The sequence below is a fragment of the Pundamilia nyererei genome, unplaced genomic scaffold (genome assembly GCF_000239375.1).
Source record: "Pundamilia nyererei isolate P.nyererei 1_Seehausen unplaced genomic scaffold, PunNye1.0 scaffold00148, whole genome shotgun sequence".
NCBI lineage: Eukaryota > Metazoa > Chordata > Actinopteri > Cichliformes > Cichlidae > Pundamilia > Pundamilia nyererei.
The window spans coordinates 1,302,093-1,312,854 of record NW_005187549.1 but is presented as its reverse complement, the minus strand read 5'-3'; the positions used below and the strand labels follow the sequence as shown (position 1 = coordinate 1,312,854).

At 41.8% G+C, this 10,762-nt stretch overlaps 1 protein-coding gene across 3 annotated transcripts in view; it reads right to left on the bottom strand.

Annotated features, from left to right (window-relative positions):
- Positions 1 to 4,435: 4,435 nt before the first annotated feature.
- dnai2b (dynein, axonemal, intermediate chain 2b) overlaps positions 4,436 to 10,762 on the bottom strand; it is a 13,054-nt gene continuing 6,727 nt past the window's right edge. For 2 of the 3 annotated variants that reach the window (XM_005744702.2, XM_005744701.1), the window contains exons 5-13: positions 8,454 to 8,596; positions 8,262 to 8,375; positions 8,039 to 8,178; positions 7,845 to 7,967; positions 5,782 to 6,005; positions 5,361 to 5,496; positions 5,135 to 5,281; positions 4,834 to 5,055; positions 4,436 to 4,755 (exon numbers count right to left, since the gene is read on the bottom strand). In XM_005744702.2, the coding sequence (XP_005744759.1) occupies positions 4,693 to 4,755; positions 4,834 to 5,055; positions 5,135 to 5,281; positions 5,361 to 5,496; positions 5,782 to 6,005; positions 7,845 to 7,967; positions 8,039 to 8,178; positions 8,262 to 8,375; positions 8,454 to 8,596 (1,312 nt within the window). In that variant the 3' untranslated portion in view covers positions 4,436 to 4,692. The remainder of the gene's footprint in view (positions 4,756 to 4,833; positions 5,056 to 5,134; positions 5,282 to 5,360; positions 5,497 to 5,781; positions 6,006 to 7,844; positions 7,968 to 8,038; positions 8,179 to 8,261; positions 8,376 to 8,453; positions 8,597 to 10,762) is intronic. The other variant, XM_013913739.1, reaches the window with a different exon arrangement.

Here is a 10,762-nt window from a genome sequence, read left to right as displayed (position 1 = left end):
AACCCACTGAGGTCTGAAATACAACCGGCCATTTTTGACTCCTTTTGAGTTTACGTTTGTATTTCACCCTCAAATTGTTTCATTTTATTTTTTTCCCCTTGCCTTGTTTGATATCTTTCTTTTCAGCTCAACTGAATTTAACTGTGTTTTTTTCACTGACATACTGCATTAGTATTACTGATCTGAAATCACACAAAGAACTTAAAATCCTAGTAGTATTTCTTTACTGTTAAAAACCCCACAGACATGTTGAGTAAATTTTTATAACTTGAAATGCAAATATAAAATGTATATTTTGGAAACATAAACAACAATTTATCTAAAAATGCAGCCAATAGACCTGCCGTTTTTTATTTTATTTTGTTTTTTATTTTGTACAACCATTTAAAAATATTACTGAAACTCAAATGAGAGAACAATCAGGTGTTGCAATAAGATGCCCCACAAATGTTGTGTGCCAGTAAAAAAAGAAAGACAGGAGAACAGCACAGGGATAAACCTGCAGGCCTGACAACAGGAGGTGTATCACTCCGCTGGTTTTCTACTTAGTGACAGTGTTTACGTTGCAAATGCGCCTTAGTGACATTCATTAGTGCCCTCACTGACACACAAAACAAAACAACGACTACACAACAGAACAACTACACAAGACAACACAACACACTTATACACTCCACACTAAACGTCACAAATCTCCCACATCTAAAAGCTCGCTCGCTCGCTCTCTCTCACTCACTCGCTCTGTCTCGCTGCCGTTACCGTCACTCCCAAAACTCTCCCCTCTTCCTAAACAACCAAATCCCACGTGTTGACTTTTTTTTAAATTGGTCGACATGGTACATTTTTTTTGTTTCCGTATTCCACTCTCCATGTTCCAGATCCTCCATTTGGAGAGTTGTCCATTTCTGTGAGATTAAAGACCTCACAGGAAAAGGTTGTTAACTCCACTTCATGGAAATGCATAGGTGTGTCGATTTTATCTTATATAACAGTGCTTATTAGAATTTTAGTTTAAAAATAAAGAAATAAAAAATAAACAGGAAACATGCTAGCTGACTAGACTAAAATTAAGAAACACTCAGATAAATTAAATCTGAGAGCGGTTTAATCTCAAAAACGCTAAACCAAAGCATTTATTTATCACTTTCTTCAATAATGAATCATGATGCTGTGCAGTACCTCACATGATCCATTGTCAACATTACAGGTTATATTCCAAATAGTCAACAACAAAGAAATATACTGAAAATAAACCAATATAATACGAAAACATGTTACTACACAAGATGTGGGCATATTATTAAAATAAGCCAAATTAATAACCGAAAAACGAATAAACTGTGGCTGAAAGGTGTGGTGCTCCCTGAACCACAGTCGCCCTAGACTGTGGTTCAGGGAGTTGGGATGCTCATTACAGATGAGCAAGACACTTCACCTACCGCCTCCTGGTGTTGGCCAGAGGGGCCGATGGCGCGATATGGCAGCCTCGCTTCTGTCAGTCTGCCCCAGGGCAGCTGTGGCTACAACTGTAGCTGCCTCCACCAGTGTGTGAATGTGAGAGTGTCTGAATAGTGGAATTGTAACGCGCTTTGGGTGCCTAGAAAAGCGCTGTATAAATGCAATCCATTATTGTGCCATGCATTGTGAATGATGCATGCTGCTTGAAAAATTCATGACAACAAGGTCAATAAAAGTTCAAATTTAAAATAACAAAACAATAAAACATCGGGCTATTTTCTTCTGCTTATCTGAATTCAGGTTCAGGGGCAGCAGCAGGAAGGACGTGACCTCTTTGTCACTGCCTCCTCCAACTTATCTACGGAAATGTTGAGTTGTTCCTACGCCAGCCAATAGGTTTCATTTCTCCAGCGTGTCCCAGGTCTACTCGGGGGGCTCCTCCCGGTACTCTGGGATTTTGTCCAGAATAAGAAAGTGAAACTGACTACTGAAAAGGAGTGAGTGTTCAGGTAAACTTGATCCACCTCACTGCTGTAAACTGTCTGCTGTACAGCCATTCTGGCTTCAGCCGTTTTGTATCAGAACATTTTCTATAATCAGCGAACAGATCTTCCTCTTTGTTTAAATGATAATAGGATTCCTCACATCATTTTAAATGTTATCATGGTGCAGGAAGTGGAGTGATCTGGACTGGATGTATCTAGGATCACCCTACACATAGCTCCATCACTGAAACCAAACTACCAGAATGAAGATATCCAGTGTGAAAGGCAGCAGTGGGGATACTCACAAGTCCACTGTTGGATCTTACCAAACTTACCCTACTGAAAGGTGGTAATTCTTCAATAGTTAATAATTACAGGTAAAAATTTCAAACTCCCTATCTTAGCTAAGGTTCTTGACAGGCTGGTAAATAATTAACTTAAAAGTTATCTGGATGAAAATAGTATTTTATCTCCTCCACAGTACTGTAACTGCTTCCCTAAAACTTTTCAATGACGTCTATGAAGCCAGCTCTTTTTATTGATCTATAAAAAGCTTTTGACTTTTGATTCCAATCTTTTCTTTAAGTCACACATTGACCATATATTAAAGAAACTGAGGCCGAAGTTCGTGCTCTTTTTCAGAAACAGATCATGTTTCTCTTTTACCGTTGCTGCCACTTTTTGTTTTTTTTTTTGCCTCTCCTGGATTACGGTGACATAATTAAATGAATGCCTCTGCTCAGTCTCTTCATCTGTTGGAGTCTGTCTATCAAGGGGCATTAAGATTTATAACTGGCTCTAATCACCACTGTACTTTCTATTCTCTGGCTGGTCCTCACTGGCCTTACGAATGATGGTTCATTGGTATCACTTTATCTAAAAATCCATTTCTGGCTTACTGCCCTATTATTTATCAGAGCACATGTCACCTCGTTCCCAAGTTATCACAGTCACAAGACTGTCAGAAAACTTGACCTTGAGGTCGTGGTCATTGAGATTTGAACTTGTCCAAGAGGACACCAGACCATGCCATTTGATACCATACACCTACGGTATCAATTTGAAGCTCCTACGCCACTTGGTTCTGTGTCAGATTGGCGATCTACCCAGGGTTAACCCTGCCTTGCCCTGTGATAGCTGGTCCAGGAAAAGCAGAAGACAACTGATGGATGGATGGGTGGAGGGATGGAAACCACTTCAGTCTCAGGTTATCATAGTCACAAACATGGTGACCTTGCCGGCCAGCCGGCTGCCCTGCAGGATGATAAAAATACCCCATCAGCCTTTTACAGCCCAGGGGTAACAAAATCCTTGATCCTTGATATTCATTCATTGTTGATAACCCTTTAGTGTTCTCAGCAGCTAAGATCCTTTATGAAACTGCAGCTTGTGTTTAAATTAATATGGCTTTTACAAAGAAACTGCCCATCCAGCAGCTGGTTTATATAGGAACCCAAAGTAAATTCTGGAATAAGAAACGAAGTGCTTATGTCCTCTCAATACAAGCGAGGATTCTTTCTTCCTGGATACATGAACATTCTGATCTGCCATGGCTAAATATTGAGGAAGTATTATGTAAACCATCCTCACTTGTTAACTTTTTAGGGAAACGTCTAAATGACTTACCTCACGTAATAAAGCATAACCCACTGATATATAATGCTATGTGGACGTGGGAATGTGCTATTATCCAGTCATTTTGGAAAGAGGTCTGCGCCAATATTAGTACAGCATTGGTCATCAGGTGACAGAAAACCCATTAATGTGTATATTGGGATATATTCCTGTCTCACTGGTACAACATGAGCATGTAATTCAGTCACTGTCAATGTTGGCCAGGAAAAGCATTATGTTGAGATGGGTGGGGGCTGAGCCTCCCTCCATTTCTCTATGGAGGTCGCTCATCATTGAAGTTATGACTCTGATCAGGCTGGGACACTATATTGATGGGAGCTCCCGAATTTTTGTGGACAAATGGAAGAAACCACTGGAAGCACTGGGAGTAACCTGTAAACTGGATCCTAGTGGACAACAATTATGGACATAAGGTTGTAATATTCTAGTGCTGTGTAGTGTTATTATTTTGGATGTGAACCAGTCTTGTATTTGTTGGGGGGGGGAGAGTTAAATAAAAGTTGAAAAAAAAAGAAAAAGAAACGAAGTGCAGTCAGATATAAAAAGACTGAATGTGATAATGATCTGCAGGAAGTTGCGTATAGGATCAGAACTTGTAAACATAACAAGATGATTCTCCACCTGCCAAAGCTGAGACATATCCAAGTCTCAGGGTGTCCACAGCACTGGGTATGAGATGGTTTTCATGACTACATGTGGACTGTTCTCACTCTGATAAGCTTCAACAGCACCATTAAGTTAATTATTTAAAATCTGAGACTTCATTTCATGGAAATTTAGACAACCCATTAACACAGAAGACAGACAAAATATTATTAATACTGGTATAAAACAGTCCAACACACACAAAGTGCTCATTAAACAGATCACCATTTACTGAACTAAATGTAAAACGGTGACAGAATCTGCTTGAAAACAGCTGCTAACTTTAAAAAAAGAAACGTGTTTTCCTTCATTCTTTGTCTTTTTGACCTTCTTCCACCTTCCATGGCATTTATTACACGGTTTAGCGGTGGAAATATTCGAATTCTGGTTCTCTTTCGACTTTTGACCGGGAGCTGCAAGCTTATGCTGCCATCTTTCTTACGTCCCCCTAGTGGTCTCCCGTTTTCCTTCATTCTGATGTTCCTCTTTGTTCTTCATCTTTCACATCTTTCTCTTCACATATATCTTTTTCCTGGAAAATAAATGACCAAAAAGCAGTCAGAACAGAGTTAAAGGAACCAAATGAAAAACTCTTCTTCTTCCTCCTAACCTTCATCACCTCGTCCTTCTTCTCCCTCCTCTTCACCTCTGCCTCCACCAGGCTGTAGAAATCACTTTCAGCTCTGGCAATCAGTTGCTTGGGGTCCTCCTCTCCCTCCTCACGGCCCGCCTCCTCTTCTCTGCTCTGCTCCGAGCGACTCCTCTCCTTTAGACGGACCTCCCTCTGCCGTGCCTCCAGGATCTTCTCGCGTTTAGACTCCCGCTCAAACATCTGCAGAAGTGTTGAGAAACACAGCTGCTCATCATGCAGTCAGAAGACCTCAGCTTAGTTTGTCATTGTGTCTCCTTACAGCAGCCAGCAGACTCTTTTCATTCTTCTGCAGGTTCGACAGCCCAGAGCAGATCTCCAGCAGCGTAGCCTCACCCAGCTGAGAGCCACAGGCCACCAAGCGCCCGTTGTCCTGAACACTGAGGCTGTACAGAGAGTTGTCACACACCTGGAGCCCAAAACACACATTAACATCAGAAACAGCAAGAAACGGCAACATCAGCCAGCTGTAGGACACGTCGGAGCACCTTCAGACTCAGCGTGGGGTCGCTCTGTTTGAACAGGATGTCCCACACATCCAGCACGCCATCCATCTTCACTGTGAAGAAGACAGAGGGTCTGACTGGACTCCAGCAGGCATCTGTCAGGTACGACATCTGATACCTGTGTATCAAAGAGACAAAGAGAAAGATATAGCTGAGTCTGAGCAGGATGACCATCTGGAAGGAAGACCTGGAGGTCATAAGAAAAGATCAAAGAGCAACAATGCATCAATGTTGCATTAATGCTTTGTTGCATATTATTTTGTGAAACTTTATGGCATCATTGTGACAGCCAAGTGACGAAACATTTCTCCCACTGAAAACTCTACGTCCAGATGAACAGAATCAACTTTTGGGGAAGTTTGTTTTGAATTATTATCAGAGGTTTGCCATCACTGATTCCTACTTGGTACACATGATGGATGACTCTTTGATGTCCTCAGACCAAATGCGAGCAGTCCAGTCCCCGACAGTGAGGAAGTTTTTGGGGAAGAAAGGGTTTCTCTGCAGGGCGTAGATGGGTCCGTGGTGGCTGTCGTATGTACAGACAATCTTCTCAGCTGGGGTCTTCGCCTTCCTGTTACAGGAGATGACCAGGCCCTGCTCCGTCCCCACCATGAACTTAGTTGGCTGCAGAGACATCAATGACAGAGACTGAAACACCTAAAGCTGGTGAAGTCATGATCCTGGGAGGCTCACTTTAGGACAAAACATTGTGAGACAACAATGAGCCTCATGCTATACACTGTCTTAAAGAAGCAGCTCTCGCAACTCCACAGACAACTCTTTATTGCTCTGGGCAACTATTTGGGCATTATTGAAATGAACTTTTATTTAAATGGTCACCAGGACATAAATCCTGCATGTTTGAAGTCACCAGGCAAATATGGTTTTAAAAATTCTGAAAAGTTTGCCTACTATTCTTCTTCCAGCTGCACCCTTTAGGGGTCTCCACGGCAGGTCACCTGCCTCCATCTCCTCCTATCCCAGCGTCCTTGTCTGTCACACCAACCCTGTGCATGTTCTCAATCACTACATCCATGAACCTCCTCTGAGGTCTTTCTATTTTCCTCCTGCCTGGCAGCTCCATCTTCTTCATCCTTTGTCCAGATTTTTCACTCTCCCTCCTCTGCACATGTTCAAACCAGCCTATCTGACGCTGAGCTGTCCATCACAGTTTCTCTTTCAGGAGCTTATCATCTACTTTCTCAAAGTAATTATTTAAAGAGGTTTTAGTATTGGGAGTTATACTTCCACCACCATGTTTCCTGCAGCAGAAATGCCACGTAGATTTCCTGGAGTGTCTCTGTGCCATAATGTATCCAACACTATACAGCAGGTTGGTTAAAATCAAATGTTGTGAATTAGCTCCATAGAAATAAAGCTGAATTGAACTGAGCTAATAAAAGTATGACAGCACAGTGCTACAAAACATTTTCCTACAGTAGCAGATTCTACTAAAGATTTCTTAACTGAGCAATTAAAAAGAATGATTTGGAATATCTCTGAGTCTGAGTTGAAGAAAAATTAAACCATGTTGGCCCACAATCTTCAAGGAAAGCGAAAGTGATTTGATTTGATTTGATTTGATTTAAGGCAACAGTTGTTGTGATTCGGCTCTATATAATTGAAACTGAATTGCAAGTTTATCTATATTGGCAGTTCATGACTGAACAAAGAAAATCCTGAAAGAAACCCATCTACTGCAGACCTGTAGATTTGGTCTGTAGTAGATTAGGTACCAATCCTCACATATATAGTTTCCAAACAAACACAGACAGCAGATGAACATAACACACCACACTGAAGCTCCACATAGCATCATGTAGGCTATCAAAGCTGTGGTTTGTTCTACAGAGTGATGCTGCTGAACCCAAGTTGTTTCTACTGCCTGTTCTTCTGTACTCTGGGATTTTGTCCAGAATAAGAAAGTGAAACTGACAATACAAAAGGAGTGAGTGTTCAGGTAAACTTGATCCACCTCACTGCTGTAAACTGTCTGCTGTACAGCCATTCTGGCTTCAGCTGTTTTTACTCATGACTTTAGTCTGCTTCGAAGTTCAACTTTGAATTGGTAACTATCTACAGAGTGAACACATCCCACTGTCCAACCCTGAATGGATGCAACTATCTACGTATCAGAACATTTTCTATAATCAGCGAACAGATCTTCCTCTTTGTTTAAATGATAATAGGATTCCTCACATCATTTTAAATGTTATCATGGTGCAGGAAGTGGAGTGATCTGGACTGGATGTAACTAGGATCACCCTACACATAGCTCCATCACTGAAACCAAACTACCAGAATGAAGATATCCAGTGTGAAAGGCAGCAGGCAGCAGTGGGGATACTCACAAGTCCACTGTTGGAGCTTACCAAACAGAACCAAATGCATTCAGTAAGAATGATGAAGTTTAGCCACATTAGTAGAGAACTGTTAAATACTTAAAACGGAAACAGCTCTCACCATGGTGGGCTCAAACTCCAGAGATGTAGCCCCTAAAGCTTGGTCCAGGTTCCCCTCCCGGCTTGGGTCCAGGACTAGACACTCTGTGGGCTCAGCTAGCTTGCGGACATCCCACCACAAAACCTGACAGACAGACAGATAAAGGGTTATTTTAAAGGGTTTCAAAGGGTTTGCCAAACCATCTATCAGTCTACCTGTCCATCGGTGGAGGCAGAGAAGGCATCGGTTCCGGTCTTGGACTGCAGCCATATGATCTTGTACACTGGGTCTCTGTGGCTGTGCTCCAAAGAAGAAAACTCCACTGGCTGATTCCCTTTCCGGGTATCCCAGAACGCTAAACAAAACACACGTGTAGGTAAATAAACCTGGTAACAGAGAGAAGCTCACCTCTCTGACTATGTGTAGACCTGAACCCACCAATCTGTCCGTTATAGCTTCCCCCCACCAGAGTGTGGGAGTCTTTGGGGTTGTAGTCCAGACAGACAAGTGGAGACGTTGGCTTCAGCATCATCTCTGGTCTGTTCGGGTTTTCTGAAACAGAAAACATTGTGCAGTGAACATATTGATCCTGATGTGGTGTTAAGTCAATCTGTGGCCTCTCTGACCCACCAATGTCCCAGATGTAGGAGTCTAGGCTTATGTCTTTGGATGATTTCTGGAACTCAAGGCATGAGTAGGCGACCGCCAGCTTCCTGCCCCCATCAGGTTGCCAGGACAGGCTGGTGACAGTACGTTTGATCTCATTAGGATCTCTGAGGACACAGAAAGTACAACAATTACCAACCGGACTGCTGATTGGCCAAGGATCAGACAAGATGTGTGTGGGTTATAGGCCTAGCATGACATGCTGTGATTTTGACCCAGTGCATGTTTTTGATCTCTCTCCTGCTTTGTGTGCAGCTGTTTGTCCTCTGCATTTAGGCTGAGACAGCAGAGCTCATCATCATCATCGTTTATTTATATAGCACTTTAAAAACACACAAGGCTGAACAATAGAAACATAATAGATACCATAAGAATAATAAATACGATAAAATAATAAACATAGCGAAAACAATAAAATATAAGTAAATACAAGTCAGTCAACCACTGGGTCAAAAGCCAGTGAATAAAAATGCATTTTCAATCTGGATTTAAAAACCAGCACTGATGTCGATTGCCTAATGTGAAGAGGAAGATTATTCCAAAGCTTAGCAGCCACGACAGAGAGCGCTCGGTCTCCTCTCAGTTTCAGCCGTGATTTGGGGACTGAGAGCAACAGCTGCTCAGCTGACCGGAGCGAACGAGTGGGGACATAGGGCTTCAGCAAATCAGACATATATGCAGGTGCCAGACCATTTAAAGATTTAAAAACCAATAAAAGAACTTTAAAATGAATCCTAAATTCAATTGGAAGCCAGTGCAGGGAGGCCAGAACCAGAGTAATGTGCTCAAATTTCCTTTTACCAGATAAAAACCGTGCTGCAGCATTCTGTAATAGTTGCAGATGTGTCAGAGTGCCCAGTCCAGCCCCTATTAAAAGGGAGTTGCAATAATCCAAGTGTGAGGTTATAAAAGCATGGATAACAGTCTCCAAGTCACGCCTTGAAAGAAAAGGTTTAACCTTCGACAGACGCCTGAGTTGATAGAATGACGATTTCACCACCCCATTCACGTGACCATCAAAGGTAAGTGAAGAGTCGATTTTTAACCCAAGATTGGTAATTGGAAAATAAAGCTGGCAATCATCAGCATATAGATGAAATGAAACTTTGTGTTTACGAAAGCTCCAGTGTTAGCGTCCCTTTGCAGTGTGGTGGCTGTATATGTTTTGATGATTTACTCATGCTCTGTGGAGAGGAGTGTATTTCCTTTCACATTTTTGACATTTGTTTAGCAATTATCTTCTAGGTTTTGTCTTTTTTCTCTTTTAGTTAAGATTCATTTAGTTTTCAGCTACTTCCCCAGATACCCCGGACACTGCAAGATGGCACATCAGGAGGGATATTATGTACCTTATGTCAACCCAGTGATTTATAACTGAGGACATAATAAGAGAAGTAGCAAAGTTAATGACAGTCATAATTTTTATGAAAATCATAATTATGACATCTGATCACTCAGGAATAATCAATTATGATATGCCCAAAAATCTGATCATGAAAATATGGCGATGGAAAAGGCTGATGAATAGGATGTTTGAGATAGAAATTAAAGTTACGGAATAATATTTCATAATGGTGGGCTGTTGTCATTTTAAACAAAAAGGTTTAGCTTTTGACAAAACAGGGCCACCTATTTAGACAACAGTTTATTGGGGGGCTGTGTGTTTGTGTGTGTGTGTGTGTGTGTGTGTGTGTGTGTGTGTGTGTCTGTGTGTGTGTGTGTGTGTGTGTGTGTGTGTGTGTGTGTGTGTGTGTGTTATATCACAATAAAAAGGGCATTTTTGGAACAATAGAGAGCTCTGAGGAAGGGGGGAGCTGGAGGCTGCATGCACCGCTGAAAGCATTGTTTTATTTGTGTTTGGAAAATCAGAATCAAAGTCAGACTTACACACGCTACACCACAACACGAGGTGATTGTATCGGATCAAGGACCCCCCAAGAGAGTCAGGTGTGTCTTCACACATCAGCCAGTGTGGGCAAAGATTAAATTCTCTCTGACTCATGGTGCCAACCCCGAGCTGGGGCTCTTCCCTGCTCCACCAATAAAGCCATTTAAAATAGAGGTGGCCCAACCCTTTACCAATGACTTTGATTATGATTTTCCTTTTTTGAATTAAACAAATACAAATAAATCAGAATCAGTGAGACTTTATTTATCCCCAAGGGGCAATTAACATACAACAGAGCAGCATGACGTTGAAAATAAGGACACACACACACACACACACACACACACACACACACACACACACACACACACACACACACACACAC